A 26,428-nucleotide genomic window follows, 5' to 3' on the forward strand; every position below is an offset into this window, starting at 1 on the left:
GCGACTAGAGCGATGCGATAGGAGCGTTTAGAGCGAAGCGAATATTCGCATCGCGTCCGGTCTGAACGCAGCATTAAAGCGAGCTCCGCGCTGCACTGGAAACGCGCCATTACATCACCAGAAGTCCTAATTTAAGGGGTCATTTATCCCAAAAAAATGGTTTACTCACTATATCAACAGCCCCACCAAAAATATTTTCCACCAGCCGCCACTGACCCGAGGCCCGTACAACGAAGCCGGTTCAACATAACCTGGATATGTTTTGAGTTAGCCGGTTGGCCTAATCCAAAACATACGCGCTCTCGCTAAACGGTCCTACGACGCGGGTTATCAAGTGGATCGCTCAAACCAGCCGTGCCCTATCTAGTTAGGTGAGCATTCACATGAAAGTGGTGGTATTTGGAGCATTCGACCAATCACAAACATGGACAAGCTTACTGACAGCGCAGCGTGTCATACTTCCTGAATGAAAAGTCAACTATAATATTAGCCAAATATGAAGACGTTAAACTTTAAACATCCATGACTTAAACACTTTATCCAGGATAAAAGCCACATAGCTGCACCTGCAAGGTGAATACAGCTGGTAAAAGAAAGTGTTTGAATGCGTACATTAACAGGTTTATGATATCACTGCCCCGTCTAAGACACGAGTGGATCTGACTTTAATTACATTTGACTATGATGATGTGTTGCAGCCGCAATCATCAGCATGTCATTAAAGGCCTTTATGTTGTATGCCATGCGCCGCGTTAACAGCTCCAAAGGTGAATGTATTGGTGCCTGAGGGAAACAAAAGTATTTATTCCTTTTTAACTGGTTTAAAATGAAGCTTTAGTCTATGAGAGTTATTATTCTCCTCCTTTACATTTCAATAAAATGTTTCCACTTGTTGCTTTTTCAACCCCTTCTTTGGGTGTAAATACAGGGTGTTTTGACTTTGGGACAAACTCCGGCCGTTTCTCAATGAGTAAAGCATGCTGCAGAACCACTATTTCAAGTATACTACGTCATCGAGTGGCGCCGAAGGACTGTTTAAATGCCTAGCATTCGGCGCCAGTCGATGAAGTGGTATACTTGAAACCATTGTTTAGAATTGGCATCTCGGAATAATACATTAAAGTTATTTAAAAATCTTTAGTGGTGCTTCTTTTTTGTTAACCTCTTTTCTTTTTTCCGTTTTTGCAACAGTCTCTAAATATACAAAACTTTACAATATACACAAAATAACCATTTCTCTCAAATATTGTTCACAAATCTGAAAAAATCTGTGATAGTGAGCACTTCTCCTTTGCCGAGATAATCCATCCCACCTCACAGGTGTGGCATATCAAGATGCTGATTAGACAGCATGATTATTGCACAGGTGTGCCTTAGGCTGGCCACAATAAAAGGCCACTCTGAAACGTTGCAGTTTTGCTTTATTGGGGGGGTCTGGGGGGGTCCGAAAACCAGTCAGTATCTGGTGTGACCACCATTTGCCTCACGCAGTGCAACACATCTCCTTCGCATAGAGTTGATCAGGTTGTTGATTGTGGCCTGTGGAATGTTGGTCCACTCATCTTTCAATGGCTGTGCGAAGTTGCTGGATATTGGCAGGAACTGGAACACGCTGTCGTATACACCGATCCAGAGCATCCCAAACATGCTCAATGGGTGACATGTCCGGTGAGTATGCTGGCCATGCAAGAACTGGGATGTTTTCAGCCTCCAGGAATTGTGTACAGATCCTTGCAACATGGGGCCGTGCATTATCATGCTGCAACATGAGGTGATGGTCGTGGATGAATGGCACAACAATGGGCCTCAGGATCTCGTCACGGTATCTCTGTGCATTCACAATGCCATCAATAAAATGCACCTGTGTTTGTCGTCCATAACATACGCCTGCCCATACCATAACCCCACCACCACCATGGGCTACTCGATTCACAACATTGACATCAGAAAACCGCTCACCCACACAACGCCACACACGCTGTCTGCCATCTGCCCTGAACAGTGGAAACCGGGATTCATCCGTGAAGAGAACACCTCTCCAACGTGCCAGACGTCATCGAATGTGAGCATTTGCCCACTCAAGGACGAACCGGAGTCAGGTCAGGTCAAGACCCCGATGAGGACGACGAGCATGCAGATGAGCTTCCCTGAGACGGTTTCTGACAGTTTGTGCAGAAATTCTTTGGTTATGCAAACCGATTGTTGCAGCAGCTGTCCGAGTGGCTGGTCTCAGACGATCTTGGAGGTGAACATGCTGGATGTGGAGATCCTGGGCTGGTGTGGTTACACGTGGTCTGCGGTTGTGAGGCCGATTGGATGTACTGCCAAATTCTCTGAAACGCCTTTGGAGACGGCTTATGGTAGAGAAATGAACATTCAATTCACGGGCAACAGCTCTGGTGGACATTCCTGCTGTCAGCATGCCAATTGCACGCTCCCTCAAAACTTGCGACATCTGTGGCATTGTGCTGTGTGATGAAACTGAACATTTTAGAGTGGCCTTTTATTGTGGCCAGCCTAAGGCACACCTGTGCAATAAACATGCTGTCTAATCTGCATCTTGATATGCCACACCTGTGAGGTGGGATGGATTATCTCGGCAAAGGAGAAGTGCCTCACTATCACAGATTTTTTTCAGATTTGTGAACAATATTTGAGAGAAATGGTTATTTTGTGTATATAGAAAATGTTTTAGATCTTTGAGTTCATCTCATGAGAAATGGGAGCAAAAACAAAAGTGTTGCATTTATATTTTTGTTCAGTGTATTTGGTCACTTCATGTTTCATGACAGACACAAACAGGGTTGCACACGGTCAGGTCGTGCAGTTGGTTAGTCAGGACCGATGCTCGCTGTCTTGATAACTCACTCACACTGGTTTGGAACGGCATGTCATGTGGTGGACCCTCTACGCGAACTTTCCATCAGAGTTGAAGAGGTAAGGGGAGTGTGTAGGGGTCGGTTTGGAATTGGGCCGTAGAGCTACAGTCAGCCTATAGAGGGAATTCGGCTGAATTAAGGGGTCAAACAACCAGGACTTTCACATTTATATTGCTGGTGTCCCGTTGAATTTATTTTTGAGGTACTTGTATTTTGACTGAGTATTTTCATTTTATGGTACTTTATACTTCTACGCCACAACATTTTAGAAGCCAGTATTGTACTTTTCACTCCACTACAATTATTTGAAAGCTTTTATGTATTTATTTGTTTATTTCATTCATGGGTTTAAATTACTTTACAGATAAGATTGTTGTTGATAAACAAACTGATAAAAAAAATCCCCGCCACTGTAGAAAGTATTTAGAATTAGCCCCACCTTTACCAGCTGCGAAACACACATTAATGCATCAATAATCATTAATTCAGTAGTACATGTATGGACACAGCTTAGTTGAATACTCGATTCTGATTGGTCAACTGGGAGATCAAAGACCTTGTAATTCTGCTGTCAGATGTCAGCAGTTCCAGATGTTGGTACGCAGTGGGACCTACTATTTTTTCTTTCAATAAAATAATTGTATATCAATATTGCTGAATCAAGTCGTTGGTTAATGTAGTATGTAACCATGTAATAAGCTGGGATCATTGTCCAGAGGGGGGGACATCAATTAAAAAAAGAGCAGTATCATGTATGTAGATCCATGTATCATTCTGAAATGGTTCATTACGACTAACGAGTACTTTCACTTTTGATACTTAAATATATTGTTATGCTAATACTTTTGTTCTTTGTACTACTGTAAGATTTTAAATTCAGGTGTTGCTTCTTTTACTTAGTATTAAAGTACTTATTCTACCACTGCTCAACCTCAAGTAATATATTAGATGATGTGATGTATACAACACAACTAACTTAAGTTTGTGACTTAAGATATGTGACAAAAATACTTATTTTAACCAAAAACAATTATCTTGGTAAAACCCCAACCTAGAAGTTTGTTTCGATTCTGAAGACTACCCTGCATGTGGAAATAAACACAAGAGGGGTCCTAACCAAGCTGTGTTGTCAAATTGGGAAGTGTTATATGTATAGTCTATAGCTTGAACTAGAGAATTATATGTATATATTTGAAATAGGTGGTATTCTCTTTAAATAAAAATAATTAATCTTTATTTATACATTTATATAAATAGCTAATCTGTTATGGAAATAATTATCATAAGACGCCAATTTGTAACATACAGGACAAACCTCGATGTCTGTTTACCTTCTTTAAGGACACAGGCGGCTTAGCCAATAATGTTATTGTTCCCATTCTGTGACCGGTCAATACTGGGATACAGATGGTCTGTGTTGTGGGTACACTGGGACACTTCCTTCTCTGTATTTGTGGACTCCAATGATAAAATCTTCGAGGTCATAAGTGTCCGAAGCAACGTAGCTCTGTGTTCCCACACTGTTTAGGCTATCTCCTCAAATATGTTGTTTACTCTCTGCGAAACCAGTTAGATGGGCTGGCACAGAGAGAGGCTCTCCAGAATTGACGTGGCAACTCTACCGTGGAGTCAGAACCTCTGACCCTCTGGATTTGTGATGTGAATACTCTGGTACCAACTCCAAATAAATCACGTGGTTTGACATCAAAGCTCCGACTCTTCCACGTGTCTCCTTCCTGAGTCGGTGACTCCACTGCATGCTACACAGAAGTTTCCTCTACATAATCTACTATCTTAATGATTTCCCCTGCACCAGATCAAAACCACTAGGCTGTATTACTGTACATCCAAAATACAGTTTGTTTCTCAAAGCTTTGCGGTGGACTATACGTTGAGGCATGAGCAGAAAGCACAGGCCGGGTTGAGCACCGCTACATACTGCATAAAGATTAAAAGTGGTCGTAACCCAACGTACAACATAAAAACAGCACTGTAAGCATGTGAGGCACACGTGCTGTGGAGTGAAACATGACCTGGGATTATGGGGAAAAGGCAACGACATATTTTCAACTCGATAGCTGGACACTTTGCTTCGGGACACAGGCAACAAGATCATCACATCTCTATACTGGAGACCACACACAGAACACTTGTGTCCCTACATATCATCTGTTCCTTTTCATTATCAGTTGTTTTTCTTTTGGTTTCAGCTGACTTATTTCATCTTCATAGTACTTCTGTCTGTCCGCTAAAGCACTGAGCATTCTGTTCGTTCCTTAAGAAGCAAATGATAGTTGGCTTAACGATGGATTCCCTTCTGTCCTCCCATCCATCTGGTTATGTATGTGGGAGGGAAACATTTGATACATTTCTAGATTTTTGGCAAAAACAGTATTTTAAGGTTTAACGGCCCTGACTAGCTTGTGTGTAACTTTAATATCTTAATTTTTTTATATATTTAAACACACTTGGGACATGTTACAGGCACATGTAGGTATCACCAGGGTTACCAGGAGGAAAGGGACCTGAATAAAGATTAACTGTACATAAAAGCCTCACGTGATATTAAGTAATCAGCCTAATCTATGCTTATCATCCTTCAGTCTATTGGTAGTTCAAAACAGACAGTTAGGATTAAAACAGACGTCCTGTGGGGATTGTCTTCTCGTGTTTCGGTCACCACGAGTCACCTGGGTTCAGCTGTGCGCTCACAGATCAGTGGATGTAGTGTCCAGTGACATGCCCCATATGGATGACATCGTCCAAACCACTGCAGTCGGATTGACTTTGAGCTCTCTCCTCTGAAGGAGACAGTCCTCTTTTGCCTCCATCCACACAGGACTCGACACAGGAGGGGGGAAACATAAGCGGAGCAGGAAGCAGCAATCAGGTCAAGTGATCCGATTGGTCCGTCACATCGTCCAAGTCTTCCTCCTCCACCCTCATTGGCTCCACGGCTCCGGAGGAGTGCTGCCGACTGGCTGGAGCAGGAGAGGCTGTGCGTGTCGTCGTCATCGTCCGCCATCAGCGGCCCCGCCTCCCCTGCGCCTCCTTCTCCTCCCCTCTCCACCCCCCCTTCCTCCCCCCTGCCCATCCCTCTCCTCTGCTCCTCCAGCGTCCACCATGCTCTCGTCCTCGTCCTCCTTCCCTGCACCTCCCGGTCAAAGTCCAGCAGCTCCTCCATCATCTCCTCGATCTCCATCTCCCCGTCCAGCTCCTCCTCCACCTCCGACCGGAGCTCGCCCTGCTCTCGGTGACGGTTGTCGTCCGTCTCCTCCTCCCTCCCCGAGCCCCCTCAGCATTCTCGGGGGGCTCGCTGGCCTGACTCTCTCCGAACTCCAGGATGGTGGGAGGTTCCCCTGCCTTGGGGCAGCGCTTCCTCAGGCTGAGCAGGAAGGGCTGCGGCAGAGGAGAAGATGTCCACGTTGTTGCCCAGGTCGATCCCCGTCACGCTGGGGAAACTGCAGGGGTCCTGGGGTGGTGAAGAACAACATACTGTATCAAAATATCATCCTCATCATCATCGACCCCCACCCACCCTGGGACACAAACTGTTCACCCCCCTCCCCTCTGGCAGGAGGACTCGCTCCATCAGGAACAAACCTCTCGCCACTGCCCTGAACAGTTTCTTCCCCCTCCGCTACGGCCCTCATAAACAAGGCCCGGCCCCCCCCACTGAACTTTACCTCAGCCACAATGCATTATTTTGTATTACAGCTGATTTTTATTCCATATTGTATTCCTCTATTTCATTCCATTGCAATGAAAATACTGTTATATTTTACCAAATATTTTTTATATTATTTTTTTCTAGTTCTCTACCTGTGTTTTTAATTCTTAGTTCTTTATGCACCACGACACCAAGTCAAATTCCACGTACGTGTAAACCAACCTGGTAATAAACCTGTTTCTGACTCTGATCGTCAGTCATCGTCATCATTACAATTTTATTTTAAGTATGTTACAGTACTACTACTGAAAATTGCTAAGTAAAGTGCCCCTCACTTCTAGCCTTTTAAACACACTCGCCATGTTAAAAATATGTTGTTATACCTAAAGTACAAGCAGACTGTATTTTTATTACAATATATTTATCATTTATAAAAAATGGAAGGAATATACAGTCATAAAATGATTGATATTTGTAAAATAAAAATAAAAAGTCTCAACATTTTTGAAGAAAAAAATATAATACAATACACATTTAAATGCATCTTGAATAAATACAAAATAAAAGTAAATAATACATGTATCAACAAATATTTACAATTATGACATTTATCAATACATTTTATTGTCAATTGTTCTCTCTGTCTATACAGGCGCTTGTTGGTGCATTGTTTATATTACATGATGGTGTTAATAGTGGAAAAGACTATGTTTATTTAAATTTTCAAATTCTGTTAAAGTTTCATTTCTCTAGAAGCTTTTCTTAAGAACTCAGTCACTTCACGATTTTTCAGATTCTACAAACGCAAGTAATTTTAAGTCTTATATTTAGTTCCTAGGAAAAATATAACTTCCAACAAAAAGCAAGGGGGCTCATTAACAGGGACTACACTAATACTGATACTATGCTGCTACATTGTAACCATCTGGACAAATATATTCAAATGTCTTGCTGACCTTCAGGGCGTCGGTCAGCTCCTTCAGAACGGCTCTGGTCAGCCTGTTCCCGTTCAGAGCCAGAGTCTCCAGGTGAGGCAGGGCGGCCAGCGTGGGCAGCAGCAGGAGGAAGGCCTCGTCCGTCAGATCTGTGAAGCCCAGCTCCAGGCTGCCCAGGATGGACGTGTGGCGCTGGAGGTGTGCACACAGACGCTCCATGTCTCGAGCAGCCAGAGGAATACCGGACAGATCCAACGCCCCGCTGGACAGCGGGGCCGTCAGCACCGCCTTCAAACTGGAAAGGGACACATGAGACAAAGTTAGAGCCAAAATGCTTTAATGGGCTTGCAGTGAAATTGTATGTATCGGTGGAACATAAGAGTAATTAGAACAACCCATCCTGTACTTTCCTTCTACGTCATGGCCCCGCTCCTTTTTGGGTGAAATATCTGCCATCCATTGACTGGCAGTAAATATACACATTCTGAGATTTCACATAAATAAATTAAGAATACCATGCATTTTGTATCCAACAAGGAGCCAGAATGCAATGATCAGTCAGGTAACAATTACAGTATGTCACTTGAGATTGATTGATCAGCGTCCATAGGCCTATATGGTGAAATGAAAAGCAATAGGGGATTGATGTCCTTTCACTCTGCCAACACTTTAAGAGGGATTTCCATGGCTTGTCAGTGTTTTATATTTCAAATCAGCATCTAAAATATACAAGTTTGACTTTCAACATCACAACTGTTTAGTCTGACGATTGACGTTTAGCCTTATTAGCATCATAATGTAGCTGAGATTAAGTGTTTCCCAAAAGAAAGCCAAAGTTTCTTCTTTTACCGTCCTTTTTCTAAGTGAAAGTATAGAAAGAATTGTTACTTTGGATGTTTTTAGTTGTTGAACGTGCATTACAAAACACAGAAATGTTTATGAATGATGACAGGTATTTCCCGCTTTGCCACGGTTCCTTGTTTACACCGGAAAGTGGGCGGGGCCGTCATTTGCCTGGCATTGACTATGGTAATTAATATTTTACTTTATGAAACCTTATTGTTGAAAATATTCCTGCACACAATTCAATTACACAAACAGCTCAACAATCCTTTTTACACATGGGCAAATTATATCTCATATTTGTGTATAAAACATTGTGACACGGGCACAACATGTCTATAGCTAAACACTTTTTTTATACATTCAAACTAAATGTGTGTGTCACAGCCTGCTCCATCATTCACCAGTCAGTTTCCATTCACGTTTTGCTCACTCTCTTTCTCTTTTGCACACCCATTAGCTTCACTGCCAGTATGTAAACCCTCACCAGACACACACCCGTTGCCAGATCGTACTTTGCCTTCATGCTAGTCTTTCACGCGTTTGTCATCAGATTGCCTACCCGGCTCCGACCCTGCCTGTCCCCGACCTGCCTGCTCTGCCTGATCCCTGATCCTGCCTGTCCTTGGACTATCCTGTCTTGCCTGCTGTCTGACCCTGCCTGTACCTACGTTGACCGGCCTCGCCTGCTCCCTGACCCTCTGCCCGGCCCTGACTCACCTTCTGCCTGCTGTCCTCTGGTTCGTTTGCCTGCACATCATCCAGCTGTTACTGTTCTGCTGGTATCCCTCTGTTCTGGTATTATTACCAATAAAGTACATTACCAATACTCCGTGGTTTCTCGAGTGCTGCATTTGGGTCCTTCATAAGATTGTGACAGTGTGATTGTTATTATTATAATTTGTTTTAACAATTCACATATTCAGATACATGCAATTCTTTTTTCCACAGGCATCCATAATGTGATATACAAATGCAGCATAATAATGGCCTTTAATGGCTCCCATAGATTTGAAGCTATATATTGGACCAATTATGCTTCTTTTCGTTCTTTTATTCTTTAAATAAATATTTTTTCTTTACGTTATATTGCATGTTTATGCCAACCATATTTCTCTTCTCGTATCAGTAGATTAACATGATCATTACATACAACGCTATCACACATTTTTCCACCTACATATTCACGTAAAACGCGTCACTTCATACTTCTCAAGGTGACAGCACGGCAATATGGTAATGTTTCTGTTTCCATGTTTCGTCCGTTTGGCTGTTATATACTGTCATGAAAAATGCACACAATCCATTCAATAAAAATAGGTTGCTCTGATAAAGTCACTTCCCTCTAAATGTTACACTTTGACACGACACAGTTACTAACAGTAATATACATTACAAATTAATAATTAGAGTAATAGTTTGACACTTTGGGCCAGTTAGCTTAGCTTAGCATTAAGACTGTAAACAGGGGGAAACAGCTAGCTCTGAGGCCCACTCATTCAGATATTAGTGTGATATCGATCTTCTAATCTAATGTTTATGTAACATACATAACGTATTTACCTTACTGTGTACTATTTTTTCAGTTTTTTCAGTTTTATTGTGTTGCACTGTTGGAGGAGTCTGTGACCTAAGATTTTCATCGTCATATAACTACACTCTAGCTATGTACGTATGACCAATAAAAGCCTTGAACCTTGTATGTCATTCATCATCACTCTACTTCCAGCTGCAGAAACCCTCAGACATGCAATCCTCACTTCCAGACTGAAGTATTGTAACACCATCCTCTATGAGATTGTTTGGGGTCTATTTCATATGAAATAGGCTACCTCCGCTGCCTTCGCTCATCAAAAGCCAATCTCCTGTCCATTCCTACACAGACCAAGTACAGAGTCTTTTCATCGCTGCCCCCTCCTTCCGGACCTTACTCCCAAAACAAATCAGTGACTTGACCGACCTCCTAACCTTCAAAACACTGACCAAAACTCCCCTTTTTAGTCTGGCTTTTATTGTGTGATAATGTTGTGTCCCAAAGTTAAATGTTCTTATGTGAGCTTGATTTTATTTTGACTTTCATTTTTTAACACATTTGAAAAAATCTTTGTAAAGCGTCATTAAGCACTTTTAAAAACACTTGATAATACAATGTATTATTATATTGTTATTAATATAATTATGAATATTATGATGTATATTTGTCTTAGATGCTAGTGCTGTTGATCGATAAAACATTTAATCACGTTTATCCCAATAGTGATCAGTGATTATCGATAATTAATCACAAGTTTAAAATACTAGTATTTACTAGTATTAAAACAAATACATGAGTGGTGTTTCTGACTTTCATGACTTTTGAATTATTGGGATGAAGTCAGACAGTTTCCAACATAAAGCTAAAGCATCGACAGAGCTGTTGTCATGGAGACCCGCTGTGATCACCCTCTGTATAAGGTAATACACAGGGCATGTGCTCACATGGTAGAATTATTGGTGCAGCTAGCAGTTAAGATTAGGTTAAGATTTCTAGATAATCGCAAGAGCGTTAACGCGTTAATGATGGCAGCCTTATTAGATACAAAATGCAGGTTTTGTAGCAAATATTTATTTTAAACCAATTCTTTCCCAAAACCTAGCAAAGTTCTTTTGGAAGCCAAAATCAAACCAAGTTGTAATTCATTGACGTCACTAAAGTGTAAAAAATGTAAAACCAAAGGGCTACCAATTATTAAAAAGGGGCCCTGACCAAGCTGCCTTGTTTGTTGATTTTGGGAGTGAGAACATATTGATTCTTCAGGTATATCAGTAACTTCAAACCAAAACCTGAAAAGAGAGCTGCAGCTCCAAATAAAGCCCTGTGTGAACCTTACTGTGGAGGTAAAGAGCAAACTCTATAGACCACAATGCATGATGTAATGTGCACAAGTATGCACTGTACCTGCCAGCTAATGGAAACTACCTTAACACACACACACACACACACACACACACACACACACACACACACACACACACACACACACACACACACACACACCACACACACACACACACACACACACACACACACACACACACACCACACACACACACACACACACACACACACACACACACACACACACACACACACACACACACACACAACCCACACACACACTTTGGGGGATTTAGGGCTTAAGTAACTGATATTTGGAGAATGAAAAATGGACTGGGCTGCAGAGAAAAACTTAAAAGCTCTGCAAGCCACTGGTCCAAGCTAAAAATATCCCACTGGGCGCTTGGATTTGGCTGAGAATTGAGGGAGTGGGGCACAAAGGACTGATCTGGGGTCTGGTCCATAAAAATAACATCCACAAATAACACGCACGCAACCGAGTTTTAGACATACATAAACACATAAAGTAGGCTGCTTCATTAGGGATTATATGACTAGTATTAAATCGGCTTCAACTATTCATTGAAAGAGATATGAGCTGCAGCAGAGGTCTATTGCTCTGATCAGAACAAACTTGGCCAATGTCACTGTTGTACAGACTGTGGGATTCAACTATTATCATAACGACGGTTGAATATATTTATCTATTCGTGTACCGGGGAGACTCCAGAGGAATCTAGGCCAGAGCAGCATAAAGCATAACAGAGAGGTCAAACTGAGCCTTCCACAAATGTTTTAACCACTCTCCCAAGGGCTACGCAGAATTATCTGCCACAATTTATTTTCGGTTTGAATTTAGCGAGAAAAACATGCAACTAGCTGTCAATCTACCAGCATCCGCCCATCACATTGATCCTGAAACTACTGAAAGGATTGGCTTAACATTTGATACAAACAGTTATGGTTACCAAAGGATGAATTCTTAATTCTTTGGTGATTTTCTGTCTTTCTTGGCATCACCATGAGGTTAACAATGTGTTGGTTTTTAAGTTAAATGTTTGACAACTACCAGAAGGATTGGCTTAACATTTTGTAAAAACGTTCATGGTTCTCAGAGGATGAATCTTAACATCCTGACCTTTTCTATCATCACCACGAGGTTGACATTTGTGGTTTCGATAGAAATGTCTTAACAACTACTGGCTAGATAGGTTTCACATTATGTACAGGGTAATTCCTAAACACCTGGGTGGTCCAATGACTTGTCCTTAGCATCTACATAAGGTTGGTATTTATGGTTTCAAGAGAAAGGTCTCGAAAACGACTGGATGGATTGGCTTCGCATTTTGTACAAACGTTCAAGGTTTCCAGAGAATGAATCTCAAATTGATTCTATGACTTTTTCCCAGCATCACAATGAAGTTTGTGGTGTAAGGTGAAATGTGTGAAAACTACTGTATGAATTGGCTTCACGTGTTGTACAAACATTCATGGTTCCCAGAGGATGAATCGTAAATACTTTGGTGATTCTCTTACTTTTTCCTAGCGTCATCATGAGGTTAACATTTGTTAAATCTCACGCCACTATTGGATGGATTGTCATGAAATGTGTCACAGACATTCATGATCAACTCAGGAAGAACTTGTTGATATTTATCTATCTAGCACCTTTATAGAAACTGATAACATTCCCATCAGACTAAGCTGCACTTTGTGTATTTCAGTCTATACTTAATTTATAAAGTCTATAACTAAAACTAAACACTTTGCCACAAGTTCATTTTGTGAGCAAATGCAAATGAGAAAAAAATACCATGAGCGGCTGATGAAGCAACCTCTGCCTCTCTGGGAAAGTAGTGTAAAAATACTTGGAGGCCCTGGAGGCTGTGGACCAACTTTACTCTATGCAGCAGCCCATTAGTGAAAGTGTGCTAATTAGTTAACACCATAAAACAGCAATGCCCTTGGCTTTGTGTGACACATGGTTTGAGACCACTGCATGCCACAAACATGCAGAATTGTTTTTTCCCATACTTTACCCCTTACTCCAAAAACTATCACACATCCTCAGTTTAGGGCATAAACAAGAATATGTCAAAGTAGTAGTATGCATATAAGAAGCAGATGCGACTGATAGAGCTCATGAGGTTTTTGGCTTCAGACCAGAATCCCACGCTACAGAGAGAGACACACCCACGCTCCGAGCTAAGGTCACCCAACCCTGTTTGGACAATAACCAACAGGGAGGTGGGACAGAGGGCTATGTGTACTGTATGTCATCTGAGACAGACAGGGATATCAACTGTGACTCATTATTTGTAGACTTTGGAAATGATCATAGGTTAAAAATGTAGTTGCAGTTTCTGTGAATGTCATGCTTTCTATTGTAGCATAGCACATCTGACAATCTGGGCTTGCATGTTGGTGTACTACACAAAGAGCTGGCTGTAAACAGGCAGAGGCGGTGTGCCACAATATGCAATAACAAACCTTATTGAAGTCCTAAAACTCAAATAAAATTGGCATAATTCTAAACAAGTCATAATTCTAAAAATGCTACATTCAGAATAAGGCCCTATTCAGAATATCCAAAGGAAATATGCTGTTGACGTGACCATATTGAGTTATTTATATTGTCATATTCGGAATGACAGCAGTGTTTATGTAAACGTAATAACTGTTTGGTATTTGTTGTATTTTCATGGAGGGAAAAGACCATCAACAATTCATAATACTGTATGAAACAAAACAAAAGTTTTCATTTAAGCCCATCTTTACCATGCTGATAGTTTGAGGACTGTTGCACATCTAATTATGATATTGACAATATGATGGTGTGAATCACAAGTAACTCCTCCAGTTATCCCCAGTCTGTATGAAGCCACAGGGACCTCATCTTATATCATATCTCTGGAACAGCATTTTGGTCTCAGCTTTCCCTGGGTGTCACCATGATGCTTTACTACCTCCATCCTTCTCTGTCTGCCCCTGTATCTCTCTATACAGTATGATCCATTCAGCCATGTTTTCGCCTCTCTGCTGCCGGATCTCTTCCCCTTCCTCCCACCTGTTTCCTGAAACAGACTCACGGGGTGAATCCAGGTGAAAGTGACTACGTGCCACCAGCTGCATCATCTTCACACAGGAAATGTATGTAAATTAAGATGAGAGAGAAGACTATGGCTTTAAATGCTGTCCTTATTTCCCCTCTCCTTGCCTGCGCTTCTGTCTGGACCAAAAAACATGTATTCACTAGTCAGCTGGTGTGTGTGTGCACGAAGACAGCAGATCTCCTTTGGCTCCTCTTTCCTCCCCTGTTCTGTGACAGAGAAGGTGAGAAAACACCTCCTCCCTCCCCTCCTGTGCAACATGCTTGACAAAGATAGCACAGACGATGTGAGGGGGCTATGTGTATGTCAGCCTGACTGTTAACACACAATAGATGAGCAGAAGCAAGATTCCATGTAAGAATCTGCACCATTCTACGTCTGAAAAGACAGTTCCATATCTCTCTCACAATGAAAAGAAAACATTAAACCATCCACTGTGTGGCTCTAGTAATAACAATAACACTTTGGTGTATCTTTGTGAAGTTTATTTGGCAGTAGAATCTTAAAATCGCAATTTGATCGTGGTCCTTCTGTGTTAGTATGAAATGGTTTATTGTACAATACATAAGAATAGAGTATTAAGGCAAAAAAAAAAGTATTAGCATACCAAAGTAAAAACAGCAAATTGTCCTTTTAGAGAAGTTAAGCCAGAGAATGGTTGGCATTTCCTGTCCATCCATTGATTCACCTAATAATCATTGAGGTTCTAAAGATTCATATTTACTGTACACAATTCGTTTTTGGTATGAAATTGGGGGATTGTCAGTTTTTCTGCATTGTGTCTTTTTTGGGTGTTGTCCATGTACCGGTCTTCGAACTTTAACCCATTCATAGTGTTTTTAGTTCACAAAAGTAGTAATAAGCCTATGTGTCTTATTTAGCATTGAGACGTACTTTGCTCTACCCTCTTGGTTCACTTTTGGTTCCAAAAAAACAAGCGACCAAATGCCAAATACAAGGCCTGAAGATGGTAACCTTCTGTCAACTTCTTATATACAGTCTATGAATCATATATGTCCTCATCACTAGACCCGATGGAGCCTAAGGTACTTTTTAAAGATCTGCCTGTTGTCTGCGTTGTTAAAGATGTGTCACCTTGTCTTTTAACTGCAAGCCAAATCTTATTATGTGTACAAATAGAGTTGTGCAGTGATGAAGTATTTTTTATAGGCCAACCCTGAAGTTAGCATTGGGCTCCCTTGACGAAAAGCAATGCAATTTTCCCATTAGATTTTGATATATTGCAGTAAAAAAGATCTGAGACATAAGACACTATTGGTCAGCAGGAGAATACATGCATTCACACCACTTGGTGAATATTGAAGCGTAAATACAATCACCATAAATAAAAAGTAATTGCTATCGCTATCAACTACATCACGGTCACATCACCACCGCTAAGCTAAAGGTGGGCTCATGTACAATATAGGTGTACAATTCTAACTAATTTCCAGGTTTGCGGACTCGTTTCTGCACCCAAATCTTAAATAAAACCATTCCCGTCATCTTTTTTGCTGAACGATTAAGAAGAAACCAAACTGTGACCAAGAACAGTTGGCTCTTTAGATGGTTATCTACAAAATACAGTGGGAACATTAATGTGACTCTTTGCAATGTGTCTTTATCTGTGACGGGCATCAGTGGAGCTCAGCGGGTAATACCATTACTCACACAGCTACAAGGGGTCACGGCATGGGCCACTGGGAATATACATGAGTCACACTGAGACACAAACAAATGACGGCGTTGTGTTGAGGAGGAGGCTGGAGATGGCAAACAATGAATCCTGCTTTATCTTATTCAAATGGCCTTATGCATTCATATTCAGCCATACCAATGCATTCAAAGTAGATGTGTGTGATTTCCATTAAAGCAGGGAGCTTTACATCACGGACACACACAGCAAAGGTCACATTTGAATTTCTTTGCTTCGCCACAATGCTTTTTAGAAATGTGTGCTGCATGTAATTATAATTTTTTCTAAAGAAGCTTGTGTTTTGAGGATGAAAATATTTTTTGTTTAGACAGAATTATTATATAATATAATATTAATACATTTTATTTGTCAAGTGCTTTTTCAGGTGCTTGAAGACACTTTACAGTAGTAAATTAAATCATTGATAAACATGTGTTTTTTTTTTTCTAAGCCCTGGATGAGCACAGGAATCACCTTTTCTATGGAATCTTCCATAGAGCATCGCCGCTGGTTCTGTCATAATCTCATATATTTTTAGAAACTGATGTTTTTATTGTGTTTCCTGTTCTCCTAGGACTCTTAGTGGACGTTAAGAATAGGCGTTTGGTTGATGCCATAACGTTTTCTTCCCTCGTGTGCACACTTGGCAGCGCAGCGTACGACGGGCTGTCAGGCTCGCTGTCAGGTGCAGACACGTTTCTCAGACTGTTGGCCGAGTTTCCAGACCTGTCGCTACCCACCTTCTCTGCGCTTACCACTAAGCATGGCGTGGAACACCACGTCACTACCGGGGGGCCTCCTGTCTACGCCAGGGCCCGGCGGTTGAACCCTTCTAAGCTGGCTGTAGCGAGGGCGGAGTTCGCAACCATGGAGCGCCTGGGCATTGTCCGCCGCTCCGACAGTCCTTGGGCTTCCCCCCTGCACGTCGTTCCCAAATCGAACGGCGGGTTCCGCCCGTGCAGGGATTACCGCTGACTCAACGACGCCACTACGCCTGACCGCTATCCGGTGCCGCACATTCAGGACTTTTCGGCGCATCTGGCCGGTACGGGGGTGTTTCCAAGGTGGACCTGGTGCGTGGATACCACCAGGTGCCCATGCACCCCCTGGACATTCCCAACACAGCAGTGATAACGCCTTTTGGACTTTTTGAGTTCCTGCGGATGCCTTTTGGACTCAAGAATGCCGCTCAGACGTTCCAGCGCCTGATGGATTCGGTGCTGCGGGACCTGCCGTTTGTGTTTGTTTACCTCGACGACATACTCGTCGCCAGCGCTTCAGTGCAGGAGCACCTGTCCCACCTCCGAGCCCTTTTCACACGGCTCAACGAACACGGATTAATCATCAATCCTGCAAAGTGCCAGTTCGGGGTGTCGGACATCGATTTCCTGGGGCACCGCGTCACCAAGGGCGGTGCGACACCTCTGCCAGCGAAGGTGGAGGCTGTTGCGGCGTTTCCTCGCCCGCTCACAGCCCGGTCGCTCCGTGAGTTTCTGGGGATGGTGACTTTCTACCACCGTTTCATCGCCCGGGCCGCACACATCATGCGGCCGCTGTATGAAGCGTTGAAAGGCAAGACCCCCGTCCAGGAGATCGACTGGACAGCAGAGGCGGACGGCGCTTTTGCTGAGGTCAAGACCGCGTTGGCTCAGGCGGCTTTGCTGGCACACCCATCATCTACGGCTCCCATCTCCATCACCACGGACGCGTCAGACTACGCGGTCGGCGCAGTGCACGAGCAGTGGGTGGAGGGCGCTTGGCAGCCGCTCGCCTTTTTCAGCCGCCAGCTGACGCCTAGAGAACGCAAATACAGCGCCTTTGACCGGGAGCTCCTCGGACTTTATTTGGCCGTGCGGCACTTCCGTTTCATGCTGGAAGGCCGTGAATTTACGGCGTTTGTCGACCACAAGCCGCTCACCTTTGCCATGTCAAAAGTGGCGGAGCCTTGGTCGGCACGTCAGCAGCGGCAGCTGTCCTACATATCGGAGTTCACTACGGACATTAAGCACGTGGCTGGCAAGTCGAACCTGGTTGCTGATTGCCTCTCCAGGGTCGTCATCGGTGCCGTCCAGTTGGGCCTGGACTATACTCGCATGGCGGCAGACCAGGTCACAGATCCCGGCGTCCAGGCCCTGAAGGTGGAGAGCGCGGGGCTGCGCTTGGAGGACGTGGTGTTCGGCGACGCGGGCATTACTCTCCTGTGTGACGTCTCTACGGGCCTGGCGCGGCCTGTCGTCCCTGCCAGCTGGAGGCGTCCTGTGTTCGAGGCTGTTGCACGGCCTGTCACACCCCGGCGTTAAACCTTCGGTCCGTTTGGTAGCGGCGAAGTTCGTTTGGCAAGGACTGAAAAGGGACGTGAGGACTTGGGCCAGGGAGTGCGTGGCTTGTCAACGCGCTAAGGTGCACCGCCACACGAAGGCCCCGTTGGAGCGTTTCCTGGTGCCTGAGAGGAGGTTTGATCACGTCAACATTGACCTGGTTGGTCCGTTGCCTTCCTCTCAGGGGTTTTCCTACCTCCTCACCATGGTGGACAGGACGACCCGTTGGCCGGAGGCGGTTCCGCTCGTTTCGACATCAGCCGCAGACGTTGCCCGGGCCTTCATTGCAACGTGGGTGTGTCGTTTTGGCACCCCGTCAGACATTTTCTCAGACAGGGGCTCTCAGTTCACGTCCGAGCTCTGTAACGCTGTGGCAGGCGGTTTGGGGGTTAAGCTGCACAGGACTACCGCTTACCACCCTCAGGCTAACGGTCTCTGCGAGCGCTTTCATCGCTCCATGAAGGCGGCCCTCAAGGCCGGCCTTACGGACGGTAACTGGGTCGACAAGCTGCCCTGGGTGACGCTGGGCCTGAGGACCGCACCTAAGGAAGATCTGCAGTGTTCTACAGCGGAGATGGTCTACGGTCAGCCGCTGAGAGTTCCGGGGGATTTCCTCCCAAATGCATCGGCTCCCTGGTCGGCGTCGGCCCAGCGGGCTTTCCTGCGTGACGCCGCTGAGACCTTTGTTCCGATCCCTACTACTCAGCACGGTATTCAGGTGTCCCAGGTTCCCGCAGAGCTCCGCTCGGCGGAGCACGTGTTCATCCGGCACGATGCGCACAGAGGCCCCCTGCAGCCCCCTTATGATGGGCCTTTCCGGGTCTTGGAGCACGGGGACAAGCACCTGGTGGTCGACCTGGGTGGCAAGGCCGAGCACGTCTCGGTGGACCGGGTGAAGGCTGCTCACCTGGACTTGGACCAGCCTGTGGTGCTGGCTCGACCTCCGCGACGGGGCCGCCCCCCGGCCTCGTCCCCTGTCACGGATTTAAGACCTGTTGTTCCGGTCCCTCCCCTTCCGGGGGCCGCACAGGCGGGAGTCACTTTTCCGACTCCCGTGCTCAGGAGTCGTGGGGGTCGGCGTGTCGTTCCTCCCCGCCATGCTGATTTTGTTTATGTGTGAATTCTGGGGGGGCTTGTGTGGTGACACGTTATTGGACATAATTCACCTTGCTTATTGTGTTGCCACACGGACCCTTTAGTGGGGAACACCTGTAGCTTTAGCTGCCATTCCTGCTAGCTCATCAGGCAGAGCAGTGCATGTGTTAACCTCTCTGAAAGTAATGGATAATAAAGATTGGAACTCCATTCTTAATACACCGCCTCCGACTCTCTTTTCACGGCACTACAATATAATATATTATTTTGAAGGACAGTTGACAGGAAGTTGTTGTTGTTATGGAAACAACATTACGGAGAAAACTTAATATCTTCTACATATAACGACGGATAAAGTAAAGAACAAAGTCTGAAGATATCAGTACAGTATCATAGTACTGTAACATAATTGTTTTTTGTACTTTCATTGCAGTTGTACGTCTTAAATGTAATGTAAATGTTGCCTTCGTGTGTGGTTCGGGGCCATCATCGTGCGAAATTCACAATTCCATATTCGTGTGTCCATCGGGTGTCAATTTCGGGACAGTGTGACAGGGCCTTAAAGGCCCTGTCACACTGTCCCGAAAAAAATAATATATTATATCCTTTTTAGTTTCACAGAACACAAATTGGGTTATTTACATAATATATTTACATGATTTTGTTGTGCAATAAAACAACCCGATGGACACACGATAAAGGAAATGTTCAAATTCGGCTGTGATCCTAGCAACATCGGGCCATTCGTGAGGGCATCTTAAGCCTTCGTATGACCGCCGGTGGAGTTTCTCAGGCTCCGGCAGCAACTTCGCGAGCGGTGGCAAAATCTTTGGCATGCCAAAAAATAGCCGAAGGACCTTACGAAGGTCAATTTTGCCCTTCGTAAGGCCATCGTGAGGGCATCTTGTTATCATCGGTGCCATCGGGCATTCGCCCCGATCAGAGTGAGGGTGAATGCACCGATGATAACACGAAGATGACACGATTTGACAAGATGCCCTCACGAGTGCCTTACGAAGTTGCCGCTCACGAAGTTGCTGCCGGAGCCTGAGAAACTCCACCGGCGGTCATACGATGGCTTAAGATGCCCTCACGAATGGCCCGATGTTGCTACGATCACAGCCGAATTTGAACATTTCCTTTATCGTGTGTCCATCGGGTGTCAATTTCGGGACAGTGTGACAGGGCCTTTAGAGAGAATGATTAAGCAGACAAGTCAAGGGAAAGAGAACAACAAATCAAATGAGAAAAGTAGGAGAAAGGATATAAAAGCAAGTACTTTGAAGTGCTCAGCTTAATTTTGAAACCGTATTATCTCCAGCATGTAAATTATAGCCTCATTAATCTTTGAAGATTAAAGTCTCACTCATTTTGAAAACTGTGAACATGCAGGAAATGTGTTCATTTAGCTGCTTCTTTTAAGTGCAATAATACAGGTCTACTTGCTTTGTTGATGTCGGTCCAGCAAGAGAAATGGGTCTTCCACAAAAGGAAATAGGAAGTCAACATATTAAAAACAACAGGACACAAACAAAATGGGATACAGACAAAGGAAGGGATTTACAGTGTTTACTAAAAAAGAGAGTCCAGATCTCTATCAGGTGTTTCCCGCAGATCAGATAGACTGTAGCTCTAAGCCAGACATTGTCAGCTCATTTCCCACATCCAGCCTTAACTCAATGAATGATGCCCCATTTTTGCATTAGCCCTGAAAGTGGTGCAGTGATGATGTCTTTTTTAGGCCGACCCTGAAGTGCAAGTGCTCCCTTGAAAAAAAGCAATGAGATTTCCCCATTGGATTTCTGTATAGCAGATAGTAATCTCTGTGGCCAAAACCTGTTTATCCTGCTTAACACGTTTTGGAGCGTAAATGCAATCGGCAGAAAAAAAAACTAACGTTAGGCTATCAACAAACTTCATCACGGTTGCTTGTCCGCGCATCACCACCACTAAGCTAAACACATGCTCATGCCGGTGTGATGACGTATTGTAGGTTATTTAGTCACTTGTTATCAACCGTTCAAAAAAACATTTTCTTCAAGACGAGGTAACCGGAGGTGTTGAAATGCAAACCCATTTCTGGGTTTTATGACTCCTCATTGCACCACTCTATTGCACTTGTCATTGCCAAGATTATAATTGCCAGAACTTCCATTATTTATTATAACGGCTCTTTATAATCCTCTAAGTGGTGTCATGGAGAATATGTCCACATATGATCGGTCTGCGGTTAACATAAGCATGAAACTTAGCATACTATTTGCTGAATAAATGGCTTTATTGATAATCACCAAACCACCAATAACTGGCATGAAACTAAAAATGGACTAAACATGTATGGTACGTATTATTACACCCTTTACTTAAACAGGGAAGGCCATTGTGAGCAGCCTCTCTTACAGAAGGATGTCTAGCTTTAGCTTCTACTGCCTTCTTTCTAGCTTCTCTGCATCAGTAGGTCTTTGTTAAGCTTCCACTGCCTCACAATGCTTTCATCAACCAATAATTAACTTTGAAGCCAACCAATGTAAAGAAATAATTGCAGGAGGTTCGATACAAAGCAGCAGGAAACAGGCTAGCAGCTCAATGCATTGCTATAAGCAGCGGAAATTAGAAACTAGCAATGCTACATTTCCAATATATACTCTATTCTAATTCTATGTCTGTTGTGTCAAACATGCAGGGTCTCAATATATTGTTGAAAAGGCCTTTAGGATATCTCCAATGTGCTGATTATCAGCCATTCGATGATTCAAATAAAACTGTGTCCCACATTAGTGAAACCCCATATTCACCTTAACTGGCTACTTAATTGTTCATGGCCCACACAGACACAACAATAACTATTTATAGGGTCTATTATCCTCCTTGGCTAGGTTTTGCCTGCCGGTGAGACAAAGCAGACGAGGAACAGACAGAGAGTCTACACTCAGCCTCGCTCCCTGCTGGCTGTCAGAGCAACAGCCAGCCAATCAGCACACAGACAGAACACAACACTGGTCTGCAAACAGTAAGTAAAATGGACTATTATTCAAAGAGAATGGAGATCATTAGTTGTGTGTGTGTGTGTGTGTGTGTGTGTGTGTGTGTGTGTGTGTGTGTGTGTGTGTGTGTGTGTGTGTGTGTGTGTGTGTGTGTGCATAGGCGTATAACAGTGTGTAATGATTGCAAACAATGTTGTGGTCAAGCAAAACCCCAGGATGAACTCATTATTTCCCTTCCAATGTCCTGAAAATGAAATGCCATTTGGAAAGATGGACAATGAAAGACCAGAGGAGACAGATGGACGGAGGGACAGACAGGCAGTTATTGACCCGATGGCTGTCAGTCAAAATATTTTCTGCTGAAGCTTTTTGGCTTGCTTCTTGTTTGTTTGTTTGTTTGTTTGTTTGTTTGTTTGTTTGTAGCCTTTATTTAACCAGGTAAAATCCCATTGAGATCAACAATCTCTTTTTCAAAGGAGACCTGCGGCACATTGGTTACACATAAAAACAACAGAAAACAAAAAGGACATCATACAACATAATTACAGGGGTACAAATTACAACCTATTCACAATGACAGGTATCAAATAACATTTCATCTATCCGAGCTTTAAAATGATGCAGGGGAACCAAAATGCTCAGTTTAAAAAAAATGTGCATAGTGTTCCAAGCGAGAGGAGCAGCACACATAAACGCTTTTGTACCTAAAACAGTCCTAGCACTTGGCACATGAAATAAAATAAAAACACATCTTGGGATCTCAGGCAATAGCTACTTGCCACTCTCTGTGAGATCAAAGAGCAGATATAAGTTGGTAGTTTACCCAACATGGCTTTATGGATGAACCATGAACAATGTACCAATGACTGAGCCTCCGAACAGTTAGTGAAGGCAGACCTGCACTGGCATACAGGGTACAGTGATGAGTAAGTACTTTACAATTAGTAACAATTCTCAGCGCACTGTGATAGGCGGCATCTAACTTGATCAGGTAATGGGAAGGTGCATTCATATAAAAAGGTCACAGAGACTAGCATTTTCCTGGCCTCAAGTGAGAAACAGGACTTGTTTCTGAAAAAGAAACCCAGCTTCACCCTTAGCTTTCTAAGCAGATTATTGACCTGAGGTTTAAAAGAGAGACAATCATCAAGCCAGATACCAAGGTATTTATAAAAGGCAACCATTTTTAGTACTTTTCCTTGCGTAGTAACAATATCCAAAGTGGTCTCTGGTGTCTTTTTGGCTTTTGAAAATAGCATTACCTTGGTTTTATCAACATTTAAAAGAAGCTTAAGCTCAGCGAGCTGAGTCTGAATAATATTAAAAACAGCCTGTAATTTAACAACAGCCTCCTTAATGGAGGGATCCTGCACAGTACATCACGGTATCGTCCGCATAAAAATGTAAAGTTGCTTCATCCACACTTTGACGTAAACTGTTTATATAAATGGAGAATAAAAGTGGACCTAAGACAGAACCTTGTGGTACACCATTTGTAATGTTTAACCACTCAGAAGTGAGCCCATCAAATTGAACACATTGGGACCTTTCAGAGAGGTACTTTACAAACCACCCCACTGCATGGCTGGATATGCCAATACTGAGTAGCCTCTGCTTCAAGATGCGATGATCGACAGTATCAAACGCTTTGGAAAGATCAATAAACAGAGCTGCACAACTCTGCTTATTCTCTAAGATATTAGCAATATCATTCAGCACTTTCATTGTGGCAGTGATGGTGCTATGTGTTGCTTTCTGAAACTTGACAGATGTTTACAAAGGATGTCATTTTTAGATACAAACACCTTTACCTGCTCACTCACTAGGCTTTCAAGAACCTTCGCCAGAACTGACAATTTAGAGATGGGCCTATAATTATTTAATAAAGTGGCCTCCCCACCTTTTAGTAGAAGCAGGACATAAACTGACTTCCATATTTTTGGAATTGCATTTGTGCTGAGGGAGAGGTTAAAAAGAGTAGTAAGAGGTGGTGCAATAAAATATGCAGCTATCTTTAAAAAGAAAGGTTCTACGTTGTCCGGACCAGCCGGTTTATTAGGATCTAACTTGGTTAAGGCTTCATGAACGGCTTCAATAGTAAATGGAGAAAAACTGAAAGGGTTTTCCAAACCACGTTTTTCAGAGTCACAGACTGTGGTGTTCACAGCAGCAGAGTTAGTAACAGAATCAAACAGAGAGCCACAGGACACAAAATGCTCATTAAAACAATTCAAAATAGCGGCCCTGTCCGATATAGTGCCAGATGCTGCGGTAAGGCAAGTAGGTAGTTCATTACAGATTTCACCGGTGGATAACGATTTTATGGCTTTCCAAAATGTTCTAGGATTATTCAGGTTCTTTGTGGTAACGGACAGATAATACTTAGACTTAGCACTTTTGATTTGTGATGTGAAGCTATTCCTTAGCTGCCTAAATCGTAGCCATTCTACCTCTGAGCCTGATTGCCTAGCCTTTGCCCAGGCCTTGTTTCTCTCCAGCCTGTCCTCCTACAAAAAACGACCATATAGGCCGATTGTTCATGCCCTTACTGAGTAGTACGATTTCCTTTTACGATGTGAGGGTCTAAGGATAGAGGGTGTCGTTTTTTCTCATACTGATATTCGGAACAATCTGTGCTATTGTATTAGCTGTAAAGTGTCTCTACTGTAGGCTATTTTTATTATATGTACAGCACTTTGGCTCGACCAAAAATCGTTTATAAATGTGCTAAATAAAACTTGATTTGATTTGACTTATTACGACCCAGAGACACGTTTTAAAGTGTATGTTGTTTCTTACACGTCCACCAGAGGTGCTCTAGTGGTCGTGTAAGAAACAACATGCTCCCGGTCTGTTCATTGCAAACGCTCCGGAGGGACGTTTATTCACAAATAACCCTCTCTGGAAAATCCTAAATGTAGAATAGTTTGGCCATTAAAATGCTTTTTGATTCGATTTCTGGCGAAAAGTGTATATTGTACTCTTAGAATCCACGTCCAGTCGATGTGTAGGATATATAGTTTGATAGATATTATGAAGATGATTTGAGGTCTCGCCAGGATAACGTGTATGCAGCTTCCATTTAAAGTTAGCGTGGGTGAAAACAGTTTTTCCGGTCTCGACGTTTTCATAATAAAACCGGATATATTCCCCTCACTGTCAAATGATTACACAGTGATATCTGCATCCACTAAAAAACATCAGTTTATCCTTTTTAAGGATAAACTACTTAATTACACAATATTGATTGGTTTAAATTGTGTACAATGCTTTTGTGTTTTTAACCTTCGATTCAGAGAAACAAATAGTTTTTTTGGAGTTTAGACACTACAGTTTCCGAAGACACTACCCAGAATCCCCAGCTATCGTTTGGGACTACAACATCCGCCTTACTTTACAAACCCCGTGATTAGTCATCAAGCCCTGTGATTGGATGTTGGAGTGGCAGTGCGAATGGAATGGAACCACGGCAGACTTCAAGGTTCAGAGGCACATTTTGCAAATATGGCAGTAGCAATCGATTATCTTAAGATAAGATAAGATAAGATATACTTTATTGATCCCAAGTTGGGAAATGTTTTTGTTACAGCAGCATACTACTTTGTTCTACTCCACTACAATTCAGAGGTTAACCTGGTATTTTTACTCCACTACATTTATTTTAGTTACTTTGCAGATTCTGATTAATGATGTGAAATATAAACAACCCTTAAATCAGACTTTAGTTACACCTGAGTCAAATTCAGGGAAGGTGATTGTCAAGTGCCAAAATAAACTATGCAATATATTGGACGTTAAGTACTTTGTCAGACTTCATATTTATCTGTGGATAACCCCAAAAAAAATTCTTATTCAAAAGAAGACCTTAACTTAAAGTATTCTTTAATGTTTAAATAAAGTCTCATTAGTTCGTCTGTTTTGCACATCTTCCTGTTAATATCTTTGGACGTCCTCCACTAGCTGTTTTATTGTAGAGATCACTACAGTATCTTCTTGATATTTTATATTCTATATTTCTAT

At 43.0% G+C, this 26,428-nt stretch overlaps 1 protein-coding gene across 1 annotated transcript in view; it reads right to left on the reverse strand.

The window, feature by feature from the left end:
* Nucleotides 1-4,535: 4,535 nt before the first annotated feature.
* The window catches only part of lrrc75a (leucine rich repeat containing 75A), a 106,914-nt gene continuing 85,021 nt past the window's right edge, over nt 4,536-26,428 (reverse strand). Inside the window, 5 exon segments of the mRNA XM_034239897.1 lie at nt 4,536-5,852; nt 5,854-6,168; nt 6,171-6,287; nt 6,289-6,351; nt 7,506-7,779. Of these exon segments, the coding sequence (XP_034095788.1) occupies nt 5,766-5,852; nt 5,854-6,168; nt 6,171-6,287; nt 6,289-6,351; nt 7,506-7,779 (856 nt within the window). The 3' untranslated portion in view covers nt 4,536-5,765.

Source organism: Gymnodraco acuticeps, unplaced genomic scaffold, assembly GCF_902827175.1.
Source record: "Gymnodraco acuticeps unplaced genomic scaffold, fGymAcu1.1, whole genome shotgun sequence".
Taxonomy (NCBI): domain Eukaryota; kingdom Metazoa; phylum Chordata; class Actinopteri; order Perciformes; family Bathydraconidae; genus Gymnodraco; species Gymnodraco acuticeps.